Here is an 18,471-nt window from a genome sequence, read left to right on the forward strand (position 1 = left end):
GAGGTCTGCATAAAAGTTGTAGCCCTTCGAGTGTTCTTTCCAATGGCGCAAGAATCACTTGAATCGGACATTTCTACAATGAGATATGATCAAAATTCTAATATGTCGCCAAATTTAGCAAGAATTACAATTCTTTGGTATTTTGCTCCACTTTTCCCTTGTTTTGTTCTTGTTATCAAATCCATTGAAAGTACCACTCTTTTACTCTTTGAAGAATTTTAGCCACCTTGACTCTCATTGACTTGAGATTCGCTCAAAATGCCCCGAAAAGCATACGATTGTTTTCAATTCAATGGTTTATGCACCTAAAGATATAAACAAATGAGCTAAGGCACATTTTGCATAAAACCAAAGTATCTTTCACTCAAAATAGGTCTATATATGGTGTAGAAATATGGACATAAACACACTTATCATAGATATATATATATATATATATATATATATATATATATATATATATATATATATATATATATATATATATATATATATCAGAATTAGGCTTAATGGTCTTCATCAAAGTTGTTTCCCTTTGAGTTGTCTTTCTAATGATGCAAAATCCACTTAATTTGGACATTCCTAGGTTGAGATATGGTTAAAATACCAAACAATAGTCATGTTGAGCGAAAATAGCAAAGACACCATTTTTTTTGTTCTCTAAAGAGTATTGAATTCATCTTTTTGGCATATCATTGGTTACTAATGACTCCAACTATATCCAAAATATTCTAAAAATTATTCATTTCATCTCAATCATCAGGAATTACATCTAAGCACACAAATGAATCAAATAAAGAACATTTTGGGCAAAATTTTAACAAATGGAAAGCAAAATAAGGCTAAATGCAAGGTGAGAAAAAAAAAATTAGGCACTTATCAATGCTAAATCCGGACACGACCCATTAAGATTAACAAGTTAGAGTTCTAAACACAAACACGGTTTCTAAAAGTGTTTATACGATAAACACTTTTGTTAATAGGTTCCGGGTCCACACTACATGATTTGATACAATAACCCATTAGAAATATTAATATAATATTAATTTTTAAAAATAAAACTTTAGAAACAAAAAACATTTTTTATTAAATGTACAATTAAATCAACAAAATAGTAAAGATATCTAATTTTTAACATACCAAATGATGTTTATAAAATGATAAAATAATTTTTAAAAAACATAATTAATGCTAATATTAACTGGTTAAAGAAGTTGACTTGTTAAGATACGAATTTTAATGAGTCCACCCATTAATAACCCGTGACACATTAAGGGTACGGTGAACACTAACCCATTATATTCATGCCGGGTTTTGTATCGTGTTAATGATTGTGTCGCAAATTGCTAGGTCTACTTAAAGCTACTAAACATATATGCCATATTCAATTATAAGATTAAGGAATAAGGGTCAAATTATTTATTGAACCAGAGACGAAAATGTAATTAAGTCACTAAACTAAAAAAAAATATACAATTAAACTATTGAACATTCTAAAATCGTCCAATTCACTCCAAAATGACTGATTGTCACCTAAAAATGTTGGTAAATGTTGACATGGCATATTATGTAAAAACAATTATTTGAAATTTCAAAACAAAAAAATAAAAATTAAAAAAATTATTGTCATGTTAGGAGGTGAATATTAGATGGTAAAATTAAGAGAAAAAGTTAACACTATTCTTATTTTAATTATAGCTAAATATTTCATATGTTTTAATTAGTTATAGTTGTTCAATGCAAATGGATTGTTCATTTATTTGGAAAAAAAAAAAACAAAATAATAAAAATTTGTAGTAGTTTTGCTTTTTTTTTTTTTTGAGTACTACTGTCTCTATTACATTGTAGTATCTGTTCAAATATATTTTTTCAACCTATCAAAAAAAATTTGCAGCAGTTGTGCTTTAGAAGTTAAGAATTAGGCAAAAGCAGTATAGAAAAACAATAGTCTTGTTTGGTATCAATTTTTTAGATTATCTCGAAGTAGTTCTTAATTAATTATTTTTTTCTCAATTTAGTTGTTTAACTTGCTAAAAAAAACAATTAATATAAGTATTTGGTTACTATTTTTTTTTTTTTTGTATCATTTGTTTGCCACTGAACCTCCGATTTTGGAAATGTTGCAATTAGCAGTGGTTCCTTAGCATTTTTGTCAAAATGTTATTTTGTTCCAAGAATGCATTGGGCATTATATATATATATATATATATATATATATATATATATATATATATATATATATATATATATATATATATATATATATTTTTTTTTTTTTTTTTTTTTTTTTTTTTTTTTTTTTTCTACCTGGAAGGGGGAGACCCAAGTACACAATTACACAGATTCACTGGTATTACGCCACAAAGGGACTTCAGCCAAATCATCTTCTAAGATCCCTCTAATTATATCTGGAGGAATCGGTAGTCTATGAAATCCATCTCTGAATTGTCGCGAGAGTTTAGATAGTGCATCTGCCACCAAATTTTATTCCCGGTTGATATGTGATACCTGCCAAAGTTCAAACAGCTGTAGCTCTTTCCTGCATGCTAACAAGACATTATGTGCTGCAATACGTGGGGGTTTATTACTATTGAGAAACTCGACTACTTCGGCCGAATCGCTTTCAAATAAAGCCCGTGTGAAACCCAAAGCTGCTGTCAGTTGGATTCCTTTAAGTAGCGCCCAGGCTTCAGCTTCGAGCGGGGTGCAATTCGCTATGGTAGCCACAAAACCATGCTTCCATTCCCCCATGCTACCTCTAATGACACCCCCACACCCTGCAGAAAAGGACGATGGGATCACCGACCCATCGATGTTTACCTTAACCAGGTTGTCCGGTGGTTTCGTCCAGCTAAGTTTCCTCCACTCTAGAGAACTACTTGAAGGTTTGAATCCCCTAGCTTTATCGAAAGCACAAATTACTTCGTTAACCTGGGCCTTTATAATGGATGTCTTTGATTCGATCGGGATAACCTTGCCATTGAAGATAGCATCCTTTCGCCATTTCCAAATCCACCATGCCGTGATCGCAAAAACGGTGCTATTGTGGCAGGGGTGGTTACTGTTATTGTTCGCAGCAATTCCTTCGTCAACCCAGCTAACAAACGGACTATTTCTGAGCTTTTCATGTAATATAGGCAGAGACAATTTCCAGACTTCTTCCGTCGCAGGGCAGAAACGCATGACATGGTTTGAATCCTCGATGCAATCCTAGCATAACCAGCACTTGTCATTGTTGGATATCCCACGTCTAGACCTGTTAAGGTTAGTCTTTATTTTGCCATGCCTTAACAGCCAAAGGAAGAGGCGAATCCGGTTCGGCACATTAAGTTTCCAGATACTATTCCACTTAGTAGCATCCAAAGACTCACTTGCACCCAGTGCAATGTTGTACGCAGACTTGACAGTGAAGATCCCACTAGATTCAGGTTCCCAGCCGATTAAATCCGGGGCCTCTTGTTCCTCACAGAGGATAAAGGTGGCTAATTTTCTGAGTACAGAGGAGGGTAGAAGATGTTTCACCTGATCCCATTGCCAGCCCTCATTTGTAATCCAATAACTGGACATCGTCCTCCTTAGTTCGGAAGGACGCAACTCAGACGACAGTTCATAAAGAGGGCCATCTATTAGCCATTTATCCATCCAAAACAACGTACTTGACCCATTTCTTACCAACCGTTTGATGCCAGATTGGATTGTGGGGAGAGCCTTGACTATTCCCCTCCACGCATTTGAATTGTTACTTCTGAGCTGCCACGATGACCAGTCAGAGGGTATAATCCCATATTTTTCCATGAATAGCTTAATGCATGGACTGTCCTCATCTTGAATTATTCTCCACCCGAGCTTGGCTAAAAATGCCAAATTCATATGTTTAAGGCTCCGTATACCCATGCCTCCATTAGATTTGCTACGTGTGATGGTATCCCAATTAACAAGATGACATTTCCTTGCTTCAGCTGTACTCCCCCAAAGGAAATCTCTGATTAACCTTTCAAAGGTAGATATAACTCCAGCTGGAATCATCATGGTTTGCATAGTGAAATATGGGATTACCGTTAGGACAGATTGAACAAGGACGTGACGTCCAGCTAGTGAGACAGATCTTGATTTCCAGCCAGCTAGTCGAGATTGTACCTTTTTGAGAATTCCATAAAAGGTTTCATTCTTCACTCTCCCATGAATTGAAGGAACACTAGATATCTGCCCATATCCGTCACACTTGGGATGCCCAATACTTCCAGAATACACTGTTGTTGAGCCAATGTCGTATTTCCAAAGAAGAATAAGGTGGACTTTTGGGTACTGATCTTCTGGCCTGAAGCTGAGCAGAATAGATCGATGCAGCCCTTCATCTCCAATGCTTGAGGGACCGTTGCTTCGCCAAAGAAAATGAGATCATCTGCAAAAAACAGATGCGTCATATTAGGAGCATGTCTACTAATCTTGATTCCTTTCCAACGACCACTTACAACTGAATCATCTATAATGTGGCTGAGTCTTTAAACGCACAAAACAAAGAGTAAGGGTGATATAGGGTTTCCCTGTCTCAATCCCCTTCCCGGTTCGAACCAGTCGGTCTATTGGCCATTCCATAGTACCGCAAGTCTCGAGGCTGTAACACATTCGAGGATATTTCTCCTCCAAGTATTATTAAAGCCAATGTCCTGTAGAGTGTCTTCTAGAAATTCCCAGGATAGCCTATCGTAGGCCTTCTCTAAGTCCACTTTCATTACTACCCAGCCGGTTCTGCCTTTCTTTGTTTTCATCGAGCTAAGGATCTCTTGATAGGCCAATATGTTATCGGAAATTTGTCTACCCAGAACAAAGCTTGTTTGGTGGGGACCTACGATCTTTCTCGCGATGTTTTTGAGTCCTAAGGCCATGATCTTCGTGATTAGTTTATATGTCACGTTGCATAAACCAATAGGGCGAAACTGATTGACGCTGATAGGACTTGAAACCTTAGGGATGAGGGATAGAAATGTATCGTTACTGCCAGGGGGAAAGGAGCCTTGATCAAAGAAAGTCTTGGCAAACTTCACCAGACTTTCACCTGTTGTTTCCCATGTTTTCTGATAAAACCCCACTGTGAACCCGTCGGGACCTGGTGCTTTACAGGGAGCCATCTCAAACAATGTGATAGGAATATTTTTGTAAGTTTTGATGAGCCAAATGTACTTTAAATCCCCTTAGTTTTTAGGTCTTTTAGTATAAGAATCATAAATCAGAATATCGAGTCAAAAGGAATCTACCATAGGAAGAACAAAATTAATTTGGGAAATTAATTTTGGTCCTACGAGTATTCATCCGAGAAAGAAGCATAAAGGAATGGCGTTGCAAGAAATGACTGGATGAGCCTAACGGCGAAATGGTAGAAGTCTTTATTCAAAACGATCATACCCGAGATTGATTCCCCCCCCCCCCCCCCAAGGACTTATTTTTTGCAAGTCAAGAATTCGGACAAGCACAATGTTGCCAAAGGAGCACAATGTTCCAAGGAGCACAATGTCTGAAAGGAGCACGATGCGGTCAAGCACAATGTTCTAAGAAGCACAATGTGAACAAGCACGATGTGTCCAAAGGAGCACAATGTGACTAAATCGGTCAAGCACAATGTTCCAAGGAGCACAATGTGAACAAGCACGATGTGTCCAAAGGAGCACAATGTGACTAAATCAGAAAAGCACAATGTGACTAAATCAGAAAAGCACAATGTGACTAAATCAGAAAAGCACAATGTGACTAAATCAAAAAAGCACAATGTTCAAGTCAAACTAGCAAGAAGTGTCCAATTCAAAGGAGCACAATGTGGCAAAAAAGCAAGATGTTCAGAAAATGTATAAATTTGAAGGAATTTATTTTGGATCAGCCCACATGCCACAAGAATCCAAAATTGCCTGAAGATATTTGATCAGAACGGAAAAATATTTATGAAGACATGAATATAAAAACTTATCCTAGAAATAAATTCTATCAGATGAATTTATTTCAAAGATTCGTTGGATATTCAAATTGACAACAAAAATAATATTTTAAGAAACAACTTGAAAATCAAGTTGAGATAAAATATTATTTTGTCAGGCAAGTTGACAATCAAATCAAAATTGAAGATCTACTATTGTCAACAATATCAGGCTATGAAGATTCAAATTTCAAATATCAAATTATCCCACTCCAACGGATATATATGATTGCCTATAAAAAGCCATGAAGACTTGAAGAAAAGAGATAGAGGTGAATACACACGGATAAACAAGTGCAAAATTCGAAAAGTGCAAGTGCTCACATATTCATTAGAGACTTAGTCTGAATAATCTCAAAACTAGTTGGAGAGAGATACAATTACCTTTGTATTTGTAATTGTAAAAAGAGTATAGTTGTGTGCAAAATACTCTAGTGAGTGTAGTTGTGTGCAAAACACTCGTAGTTGCTAAGTGTAGCTGTGTGCAAGACACTTAGTTGGCATTGAGTATAGCTGTGTGCGAAATACTCGGAGTTGAGTGTAACTGTGTGCGAGACACTCGGAGTTGGGTGTAGCTGTGTGCAAGACATCCGGAAGAAGTGCTTGTGTAGCGCTTATTCACTATTGTAACTGTGTGTGGAAAATAGTGAATTACTCCTAGAAGTGAATGGAGTAAAGTGGACTAGGAAGATTACACCACTTCCGAACCACTATAAATTGCCTCTCTCATTTAGATACCGCACTTACATAATCTGCTCTATTTATCTATCTTATCCGACAAACCCGTTTACTATTCACAGTTAATCTTAATCATCTGGGTTTAGTGTGTTTTCACGTATGCATGTGACTCAAACTTCTCAAGCTTAAATATTGAATCATTCTAAGCAAGTTTGACGTGTTGCATGTAACGTTCGTTACACGGTCGACGTGACACGATATTTATTTACAATCTTGAATATTATTGTTACATATTGAGTGAACCATCTCCTTTAAATATCTCTGTCACTTTACATATCATCTGTACCCATCTTACATGCACATTTTAATTATTGGTTGGGCATAACTCTTTACATACTATTATTCCGCTGTGCAGTTCAAACTTACTCTATTTACTTGTTACTTAGAGTTGAAGTTACCAAAGAGTTATTTATTTTGAAAAAGCTTGAAAGTCTATTCACCCCCCCCCCCCCCCCTCTAGACTTTCACCACCCTATCGGGACCAACACAATGCAATTTTCACAATTTCATCGCTGATGGGTAAGTTAATGGACTGCCAATCCAGACTGTCTAATCGAGGAAACCGGCCCCGAGGTAGATAAATCTTAGCCATGTTGAGTTCTGCTGTGAAGAGGTTCATATAAAATTTACGAACCAGGGCTTTAATTGACTCTTCATCCGTGAGAATATTGCCGTCTTCATCCCTTAAGGACATGATTTTTCGATTGTTACCCTTTATTAGACATGGCAATTCGTGTATACGGGTCCGTTAACGGGTCGACACGATAAGGCTAAACACGGACACGACACGTTATGGTTAATGGGTTCAAATTTTTAACACGAACACGAACACAATTTGTTAACGGGTTAAACGGGTTGACACGATAGACACGTTTTGTTAACAGGTTTCAAGTCGTGTCGACACGATATGACACGAAACCCGTTTAAACTCGCTATTTCTATTAATATATTTTAAAAACTAAAATTTAAAGTTAAGTTCTATAAAAAAGAAATAAAACCTACCGTTCAATCCATCAAACAAACTAAAAAAATATTTAATCCATAACATTCATAAAATGATAAAATAACATCCAAAAATCATAATTAAAGGAGTCCATACTAGTTTTTAGAATCAAATTGAACACAATAAAAATTCAAATTTCAAATTGTTGAATGGTGTAGGATCTTGGACTAATGTAGTAAATTCATCCTTAGTCATGTTCATAATATCTTTTGTAATCTCATTCACTACAATGGTTCTTACCTAAATGACAATGATTCTTAGCAGATTATAAACAGGTTTGGTAAACGGGTTCGTGTTAACGGGTTAACACGATAATATTAACGGGTTCTTAATAGGTTTAACGGGTTGACCCGTTAAGACACGAAACATAACGGGTCCTTAACGGGTAACCCGTTAACGACCCGGGACACGTTAAGGCTAAACACTAACCCGTTATTTTCATGTCTGGTTTCGTGTCGTGTCCATAATTGCCAGGTCTACCCTTTATGGAGGTGGCTGTGTGATAGAATCGAGTATTGAGGTCCCTAGAGGTAATCCATTGCTCTCTAGATCGTTGAAACCAGATAAGTTCTTCTTGGTGCAAGGTAACCTCCAACTCTTTCCGTAGGCGTCGTTCAAGTCTAATGAGATCCGATCTGGCCCCCAGGGATAATCTACGTTATATGAGACCTAGTCTGGCCAGTAGGCATTTCTTTCTATAGAATATGTTCCCAAATGTGTTTTTGTTCCATGACGAAAAGAGCTTTGCCATTTCAGCCATGTTGTGGTCCAAACTTCGGTCAGTTGCCCAGCAGGATCTAACCAGACCTTGGAAAGTCGTGTGGTTCACCCAAGCCATATTGAACCGGAAACTTCTATCCGTTATAGCCGGTGGAGAATCGCATGTATTGACAAGGAGGGGCGAATGGTCAGACTGGGCCATTGGGAGGTGATAGACTGCCGCATTTGGGAAGAGATATCTCCATTCGGTATTGCTCATGGCCGGTCTAAAGGGGCTCCTTTGAATGACGAAGAGTCAATACCCCTCATCCACGTAAATTCCGAACCTATAAAACCCATGTCAATTAACCCTTCTCTAAAAATCCATTGATTGAATTTGGCACATCTTGCCAAAGAGAAAGTCTCTTGGTTATTGACCTCTTCGTGGCAGGTTATTGCATTGAAATCTCCCACGACTAGCCAAGAGCCTGGTGGGTCAAACAGCTGCCCTGAAAGGTCTAAGAAGAGCCACCTCTTTAAACTTCTATTGGGGCTTCCATATACAACTGATAGCAGCCAAGGTTCAGAATCGTTCTCTTGTACCTGCAAAGAAATAAATTGAGGGTGAGTGTATAACACCTCAATGAACACAGAAGACTTCCATAATATCCAAATACCCCCAGAAAAGCCAATGGCTTCAACCCTAACCCAATCATCAAAGCCCAAACTAGTGCAAATCTCGTTGGCTTGAGAGCCCAAGACTTTGGGCTGAAGAAGACAGACAAAGGATGGTTTGTGAACACATAAGTAATGTTTTAGGGCGCGCCTAAAAGATTTGGAGGCCGCACCCTGGCAATTCCAGACGAGAAAAATCATTAAATAAACAGAAAGAGGATAAGGAAAGCGCCTAGTGGCGCATGCGAGAATCCACATCTGGACCAAAATGGTCAACACAACGATCTTCCACACGCATCGCCAAATCGGGAGGGTCGGCCAAAAGCACAGGAGCCCGTGTCATATCGGGTGGCACTTCTTTGAAGTTGTTCCCAAATATAACCATTGGAGAACTAGATTGTGCAGCGGTTGGTTAGGCGGAGCTTGCTCCATATCAGGTGGAACCTCCTTAAAGGTGTTTTCAAAAGCAGCAAGCATTGGGGAGTCTGGATGCATATCAGTATGGTGGACTGTGGTATTTTCAATAATCGCTCCCCTTCTGGATCCTAGAACGACAGTGTGTTCTGTTGCGGCTGCCGCTCGATTGGGTTGAAAGCCCCTCCCCCCTCGACCTCTGTAGGCCTCACGACCAGGCGGCGGAGGCTGCCTATGGGGTGGCGGTTGTCTTCCAGATCCTGGTTCGACCTCCACATTATGGACTATATTCTGCCTCGCCCCCCGATAGTTGGTCCTAATTCTTGGGAGATTAGGCTATTGAGGAGGAGATAGAATGGCCTATTCTTGCTGATTCTGCTCACCTGCTGGATCATCGAGATCATAACAAAGCTCCGAACCGGGAATGAGTTGCTACATTTTCCTGAACTGGTTCACCATTGGGCTGAGCAACCTTCTACCTACCTCTCCCCATATTCACGTTGGATTGGTTCTACAGCTTCTGCTGATTTCTTCTGTTGTTTCTAGTAACCAACATCCAAGCCCCATATTTCTCCTTAGGTTTCTGGCCAGACCTTTCCAATCTCGGCTGAGGTTCAGCATTTCCAGAAGAGGTTTCGATGGGTGTCGTTCCAGTCTGGTCTTTGCCACACATCTCAATTCGATAGCCATAGATTCCACATTTGAAGCAGATTTGATGGATGCCTTCATATTCAATTGGCCATTCCTCAGAAGTCAAGACGAATCTAGATAACAAAGGTTTGGTAATATCAAGTTGAATACAAGCCCTTGCAAATTTCCCCTTTGAAATGAGATTGTCGATAGTCTATCTTTATAGGTCGGCCAATCACTTTCCCAATCTTCTTTATGAAATCGTCGTCAAAGTACTCTATCGACAGGGACGGGAACCTTACCCACGCCAAGATTGAATCGGTTTTATTCTTTCTTGGATTGAAATTGGGTCTCCATTCTTGAGCTATCAAGTAATGGTCCAAGACCATCCATGGACCTCCAAATTTCGCTGTCTCATAGTCGGACAGAGCATCGAATTTTGCCAAGAAGTAATCCTGATCTAGTGCTATCAATTGAAAGCCCGACTCGGGGTTCCACATGCGTTGGAGACGTTGGAGCAAATAAGAATAACTTACCGTTCATCCCAGGAGACGGAGTATTAGGGATCTACGCCATGGACGACGAAGCCTCTCCTTTTCTTCCTTTGTTACCCGAATGACTGGATAATCGTAGGTAACGCTATCTTTCTCCCTATCATCATCAGATGCTTCCACATCTTCCTGGGGTTGGGTAAAGATCCGCCAATTCCACGCTCGGTTGGGAGTTGCCGCCGGTGTCCTCCACTAGCTCGAATCTGGGGTGTTAGCCCCTGCTTCACCCATAGGGGTTTCTTGAACAAAAGATTGAGCCTGGGGTTGATTCGTGAGTTCCATCTGTGTAACACCCCGTGTTACGACCCCTAAAATCAATTAATCATTTGACCAATTATCCAAAGAAAGAATTAAATTACAATACTTAAATTGGAAAATGCCCACCATAGTCCGTGGGCCCCCACCTCTAAAACCCAACCCCTAGCCCTAAAGGGAATAGAATTAGCAAGCCTATAGTATTTAGATCCTAATTAGGACTCCTAGGTATATAAATAGAGGACATAAGAGGCACCTAGAACCCCCACCACAATAATCGCTCACCACACAAGAAGTTCCAAGAATTCCCTTAGGAGAAATCAAGAAAGAAGAAAGCTTAAAGAAAGACCCTTCATAGCCAAGGAATTAATTAAGGCTAAGAGGTAACCCATGTCTCAACAAAACCTATTTTCTTAGCTATGATCTCCCTCTAGGCATCCCTCTACATTCTTGTGTATTGATGATTCGTCTAATTAAGGCTAAACCACCACCCATGCCATTCCGTTCTACGCATAGAAGCCCTTCAAACTCCATGCGTAATTTTATTCGTTCCACTTGCGTCTTCGTAGCTTTCGTTTCCATAAGGAAAACGAAACCGGGTTTCTGGCTGGACACGAGGCCCAGCAATTCCTAAACTGTCTGGTCGCCCCCCAATCCCCGGCAGTTCCAGCTCAAGATGTTCATTGCGCGGGGCGAGCCTGGACTGCCAGACCCGCCGATCCCGAGTTTTTTGAGTAGTCGACCATGACAATATCCTCTCCTTCGCTACCCTCCCTGTGACGCTTCAAATCTCCGTGCAAGCCACTCGATGCTTCAAGTGCCTCCACTTCCTGAACTACCAATCCCGTATTTTGGGTTGGCGCCGGAGGCACTCTCGGGAGGTCTTGTAGTAACCACTTCGCCCCGATCGGACGCACTTGACGGCAAGCTCCGACTCGCATCCATGCCCTGTAGGGGTAAGCGTCCGGTTCCGGTCCCTCATCATAGGCTTTTTTGCAGTACTTCTCGGAATGCCCCAGCACCCCGCCACAGAAACAAAACGTGCCAAGGCGCTCATACTTAAAGTTCACCCAGTGCACCCACCCATCCTTGAGAAGCAGACGCATTCGACGTTTCAAAGGTTGCAGAACATCAATCCGAACCCGGATTCGAAAAAAGCTACGCCAGGTACCCTCGAAGTTGTATGGATCAGCCGCTTTGAAAGAGCCAATGTAATTACCTATGCGGGACATGAAATGTGCAGAGGCAAAAACTGATGGCAAATCGTGTACCTGAATCCAGAAATCCACAAAGCCAAGGTTGACGTCTACTGGATTCGTCCCGATCGGAACCTTGTCGAAGACCAGAGTGTGGTTCTCGAAGGTCCAGGGGCCATCATCAGAGATTCGTTGCAGATCCTTCAGATGCAGAAATTGGAACAGAAACAGGTTCTCTTCAATCGGGAGGATGTGCATGCCCATGACTGGCCTCCAGACCGAGGCTAAAACCTGCTGCATGTGTTCATGCTTGATCGGCCGATCAGTCAAGAACCGCCCCACCATCTCATGATGGTAAATCTGCGGTGGTGTGTTCTGTCCTTCAGGAGCCTCCAATCCGCCTGCTTCCTCCTCCGACAGTTTCATAATCGCACAAGCCTCCTCAATCTCTTGAGTATCCATGGTGGTCCGATGTAGAGCAAACTGGTGACAGACAGGACGATCGGATGAGATGCGAAGGGACCTGGATTTTCGATCAATATAAATACGGCTGGGCGAACCGGGAGAAAGATCTCGATCGTAGCCAACACCGTACGCAATGCGATCGTGAATGGGATCGTAGGCAACACTGTGCGCCAACCGATCGTAAAGGAGATCGTGGACAGCGCTGGTCGCAAATCGATCGTAAATGAGATCGTAGACAACCGTGAACGTAAACCGATCGGAAAGACGATCGTGGAGGATATGAAAGACCAGTATAATGCAGATCGACGGGATGATGCGATCGAAGCCTGGGGCGAGCACATACGTAAATAGCATGCAGAGAAGAACGTGGATGAAGGCATCGTGGGAGAGGAAAGAGCGCCATAATGGGATACAATCAGCCATAGTGGGGTAGGAACCCTAGAAAACTAGGGAGGTACTCTCCAAAGGAAACTTAGAGAGAGACCACAGATTAGATATTATGATAGAACAACAGCGGAGAGTGGATATGTTAATGTCTCTAAAATGTGAAAGAAAACTTGTGCACAACTACAAAGTGGAGCACTATTTGCAAATTATAACTATGGACCATACCATTTAGATGATATGATGATGTGTATGCAGTTAATATATTATGTATTGCAATTAACAAATATGTGCATGTAAATTATAAATTTAAAAAAAAAAAACTTAATTTGTTAACTATATACGTATAATATGTTTACTGCAAATACATAATATATTAGCTACATACATATAATATACTAATTGCAGACATATAATATGCAATTAACATATTATATAATTGCAATTAACATATTATGTATCTTTAGTTAACATATTGTGTGTCTGTAGTTAAAAATGATGTGTATATAATTAACAAATTAAGTGTTTTTAATTTATTTACAGACACATAATTTATTAACAGAAAGTATATAATATGTTAATTATAATCACATAAGTTTTAAATTAGAGTGCATAATGTAAAATGGATCAAGGTCCATGGTATAACAATTGTGGAGCATGCGACCGGGCTATGTAGGCACATGATTTCTTTACTTTTTTTTTTTTTTTTAATAAAATAGTCTCATTTTATAATTATTTACATTAATACTTTATAAATTATTATTGAAAAATAATTAGATAAAATATTTTATAATTAATAATTAACAAATATTTTTATTTGTTTGTTTAAATATCTACATAATTTATTACATCTTATTTTTATAATTAAGATTATTATATAATAAATAAAAGTTTATAAAATATATGCATGTTTATATACATCCTTTGATATGTTAATAACTAATCATAACCAATTTATTTTATCGTACAACTTTCTATAAACGATTAAAACAACTAAATTGTTACACCATGGACCAAAGGTTCACCTTACATTGCAGATCTTGATTCAAAATAACATTCAAATTATATGTCTGCAGTTAATAATTTATGTATTTACTACAATTATATATTATGTATATACAGTTAATATATTATGCGTTTGTAATTAACATATTATAAACAGTTAACATATACCTTTAATTTATTTATATGCACATAATATATTAATTACAAATACATAATAAATTAACTAAATCACATCATTTAAATATCATTTTGTATCAAAAGTTAAAATACAAGATAGACCATAATGTATGATATAATTTACCTAGAACAATTTGTTAGGCAAAATTGCAATTGCAAATTCCCAACTAAAGCGAATAGGATGCATGAGAAATCTTTAAATAGTACATCCAATTATGCTTCTACACGTAAGCAAAGTAAAAAGTCCATGGACAAATATGCCCTCACATTATAATCGATAGTGGGTTTTATGACAGGGACACTCAAATTCTACTCGTCAATTATATTTCTTGATATGATAAGTATGGATGAAATATTTTCATCTTGTGAGTTAAACGTTGTCTATATTTAAGATTTGTAAGAGAGTAAAAGTTGGAGTTAATACCATATGAGATTCTCCGAGTATAGTGATTTTGCCACGTTTAATTCTAAATTTTTAAATTGACAACTCTCATGGTCTTTTGATTTTTAAATTATTAGCATCCGTGATTCAACTTAACCAGTCATGGTCCTTTAACTTTCAAAATTTAACCAATCACGATCCTCCTGGAAAGACCATGAGTGGTTAAAATTTGATAGTTGAAAGATGATGGGTGGTTAACTTGGATCATGGTAACAATTTGAAAGTCAAATGATCACGAGTGAACAATTTAAAAGTTTAAAATTAAATATGATAAAATTACTATACTTAGAGGATCTCAGGTGGTATTACCTCGTAAAAATTGAGAGCATAATTTAGGAGTATTTTTTAATCCAGATGGCGTTACTTACCTCAACTTGAAACGTGTCACAATACAATTGGTTTGGTCAACTCAAGAGAACACGTGGAGTCGTAGACGATGAGCAGCGACGGAAAACATGTGGCTCACCGCTCGCTCTCAAATGAATCGCCGAAACTCAGAACAAAAATGAAAGTTTCTGCCCCGACCTCTCCTACACCTCGCTTTGTCCGCCGCCCTTCCCACTCTTTCTATCTATGAAACCACGCCACTTTCTATCAATCTCTATATACTTTCTTCCCCACACAAAGTCTGCGCTATTTCTTGAATGTAGGTAGTATTGCTGTACTTGGAATTCTTCATCACCAATTCAGGAAGCATAAGAAGAAGAAGAAGAAGAAATGGCTGCTATTATTCAAGCAATTGGGGCCGCTACTACTCTCTCCTCGCCCAATTCCTTAGATTCCAAGAAGTTTCACATCTCTTCTCGCAGATCTTTCCCAGGTAATTGATTGTTTTGGATGGGTTCCAAGTTAATTTTGTTTCTTACATTGAATTTATTATCATCTTTTTGTGTTCAGTCTTTGATTTTCGGCTTTAATCCTGCTTCTTGTACTTAATGTTTCGAACTTTAATTACGTGTTTGATTTGCTTCAGCGTTGGCCTCATTTCATTCCTTTTGCATGAACTCGACATCCACTTTTGTTTAATTCCTTAAAGTTTTCGCCTTTTTGGTGTTCCATTGTAATTTGTGGGTCATTTATTTTTGTTTCTCATACCCTCATATATATTCCCAGAATGTAATCTTAACCCATAGTGTTTGCATTACTTAGGTATAGATTTTGTGTATATTGCTTAAAGCTTTTGCCTTTTTATGTTGTGAGACGGGTTGGGTGGATCTTGATGGAAATGTAATACTTATGTTGTGAAATATATAATACTAATAAAGAAATAAATTGTTTCTTACGGGTACTTTATAAGGAGAAGCACTACTTTTAAATCAAAATTTAATATTTGGGGTTGAATAGTTAGTTATGAGAAAAAATGTAATACTAAAATTGTTTAATTGTTACTTATAAAGTGTAATACTTATGACGGAAAATGTAATACTTTTAAATCAAAATGTAATATTAAGAGTTGAAGGGGATGAAAATTGTAATAACTTATCAAAAACCCAACCTGTCTGTCTGATCCGTGAGATGGTCTCATAGGAGAATTTGGCTTATGTTTAATCGTTGTTGTTTCCTACCTAGAGTCACAGGCTTGCTTGTCTTTGGGTAAGTTGTAGTTACTCATTTCTTTGATCTCTTAGATGATGCTTGATTGGAGGGATTTATAGTTTGGTACTAATGGATTGGATGTTTTTTGGTTTCTCTAGGGAGGAAAGGAACCTTTTTTGTGATTAGATCTGATGGGAGATTAAGCTCTGGTTTGAGCTGGAATGGAAAGAGAGCTGAGCAATTGGTTACTAGTGCTGTTGCGGTTAGTGTTCCTTGTTTCTATGTCACTCTTTGAATGTCTATTCATAATCTCGAAGGTTGATGTGTAACCAACTCTTATATATTGTAGACGAAGGCTGATGGTGCAGCTGCTTCTACATCGTCCAAACCGGGGTGTGCTCACTTCTCTAGCTCTCTCTTCACAATCTATGTTGCGTTTTTATTTGGTTAACCGTTGAATGTTTAGCTCCATTTTGCTCTTAACTGCAATATCTTTAAGAAGATGCAAAATATTTCACTAAATCATTTTTTTTGGGCTGAGTATTTGATCAGTAGTTGCTCATCCAGGAGCTAATTCGATGGAATTGGTGCATTATCTCTTAGTTCATGCTAATTCCCCAGTGTTTGTGTTAATTTACTCTTATCATTCTTTAATGAAAAAATTTCTGGGAATTCTCGATGGAGTATTTGCATCTTATGTACACTCATTAATAGTTTCAAATTAATTTTGTTGTTATCCATACTGCTATTCTTTGAGCTTTATTCATCATACTGCCCTGCCATTCATTATTTGAGTAAACAATTGATGAATTAATCGTTTTTTTTTTTGCATCAAGGCATGAACTTTTGCTTTTTGAAGCCCTTCGGGAAGGGCTTGATGAGGAGATGGAAAGAGATCCGAGTGTGTGTGTGATGGGTGAAGATGTCGGTCATTATGGAGGTTCATACAAGGTCACTAAAGGACTGGCAGAAAAGTACGGTGATTTAAGGGTCCTCGACACTCCAATTGCCGAGAACTCTTTCACTGGAATGGGCATTGGAGCGGCCATGACTGGTCTCCGACCAGTTGTCGAGGGAATGAACATGGGATTTCTTCTTCTAGCCTTCAACCAGATCTCGAACAACTGTGGTATGCTACATTACACATCTGGTGGCCAGTTCAAGATACCAATTGTCATTCGGGGTCCTGGTGGAGTAGGCAGGCAGCTCGGGGCCGAGCACTCACAGCGCCTGGAGTCATATTTCCAATCGATCCCCGGAATCCAAATGGTAGCTTGCTCGACCCCCTACAACGCCAAGGGCTTGATGAAGGCTGCCATCAGAAGTGAGAACCCCGTCATTCTTTTCGAGCACGTCTTGCTCTACAACCTCAAGGAGAGAATCGCCGACGAGGAGTACGTCTTGAACCTCGAAGAAGCCGAGATGGTGAGACCCGGGGAGCACGTCACAATCCTAACCTACTCAAGGATGCGGTACCATGTGATGCAGGCCGCCAAGACCTTGGTAAACAAGGGATACGATCCAGAGGTTATCGATATCAGGTCATTGAAACCCTTTGATCTTTACACCATCGGGCAGTCGGTGAAGAAGACGCACCGCGTGCTCATCGTGGAGGAGTGCATGCGCACCGGAGGGATCGGTGCCAGCTTGATTTCTGCCATAAATGAAAACTTCCATGACTACTTAGATGCCCCAATTGTGTGTTTGTCATCCCAGGATGTTCCAACTCCATATGCAGGAGTACTCGAGAATTGGACCGTGGTTCAACCACCACAAATTGTTACTGCAGTAGAACAGCTATGCCATTAGTGGTAGGAGATCAGAACATACAGCTTGGTAACTATTTTTCTCATCCTCTCATGTTGCCTAATTCTGGTTTATTCTTATTTTGTACTGAACAATAATTTGTTAAGATGTCAATTTTTGTATTATTTGATGACTTGTGATGTATGTATGGTCTTTCCTTTTTATTCATTAATTGCTTATTTGTGTTTCTAGTGCATTAAAAATGAATAAGTCTTATAAGAGACGAATATAATAATATTTTTTTTAGCGGAAATATAATATTTTTCTTAGAGTTCATAGAAAAGTATTACATTTTAATGAAAAAGTATTATAAGTCTAATGTGAAACTGTTTCACACAAGACCTCTTAAAAAAATGTCTGACGAATTCAGTGGGATCGACTAGGGAAGCAAAGTGGTGGGGATCCTAGAGGCATTGAGTTGGCTGAAGGAGATGAATGACTGAGGTGGATGTGGAGATGGATGCACAGGAGGTTTTCCATGCGTTGCATGGAGAGTCGGTGTTTGATGTGAAAGAAGCTGCAGCTAGTGT

At 38.8% G+C, this 18,471-nt stretch overlaps 1 protein-coding gene across 1 annotated transcript; it reads left to right on the forward strand.

Moving 5' to 3' along the window:
* Positions 1–15,046: 15,046 nt before the first annotated feature.
* LOC109166528 (pyruvate dehydrogenase E1 component subunit beta-3, chloroplastic-like) lies at positions 15,047–18,111 on the forward strand. Its single transcript, XM_019315469.1, has 4 exons — positions 15,047–15,419; positions 16,294–16,397; positions 16,485–16,528; positions 16,972–18,111. The coding sequence occupies exons 1-4, from the start codon at positions 15,317–15,319 to the stop codon at positions 17,942–17,944; spliced, it is 1,224 nt and encodes a 407-aa protein (XP_019171014.1). The 5' UTR covers positions 15,047–15,316; the 3' UTR covers positions 17,945–18,111.
* The last annotated feature ends 360 nt before the right edge of the window (positions 18,112–18,471 follow it).

This window comes from Ipomoea nil, unplaced genomic scaffold (assembly GCF_001879475.1).
Source record: "Ipomoea nil cultivar Tokyo-kokei standard unplaced genomic scaffold, Asagao_1.1 scaffold3100, whole genome shotgun sequence".
NCBI lineage: Eukaryota > Viridiplantae > Streptophyta > Magnoliopsida > Solanales > Convolvulaceae > Ipomoea > Ipomoea nil.

What these genes read in the sequence shown, in the direction of transcription:
- LOC109166528 (XM_019315469.1), top strand. Translation starts at nt 15,317, where the DNA reads ATGGCTGCTATTATTCAAGCAATTGGGGCCGCTACTACTCTCTCCTCG. An exon ending in TTCTCGCAGATCTTTCCCAG is followed by an intron (nt 15,420 to 16,293) that starts GTAATTGATTGT and finishes TGGTTTCTCTAG; the next exon opens with GGAGGAAAGGAACCTTTTTT. An exon ending in TCTACATCGTCCAAACCGGG is followed by an intron (nt 16,529 to 16,971) that starts GTGTGCTCACTT and finishes TTTTGCATCAAG; the next exon opens with GCATGAACTTTTGCTTTTTG.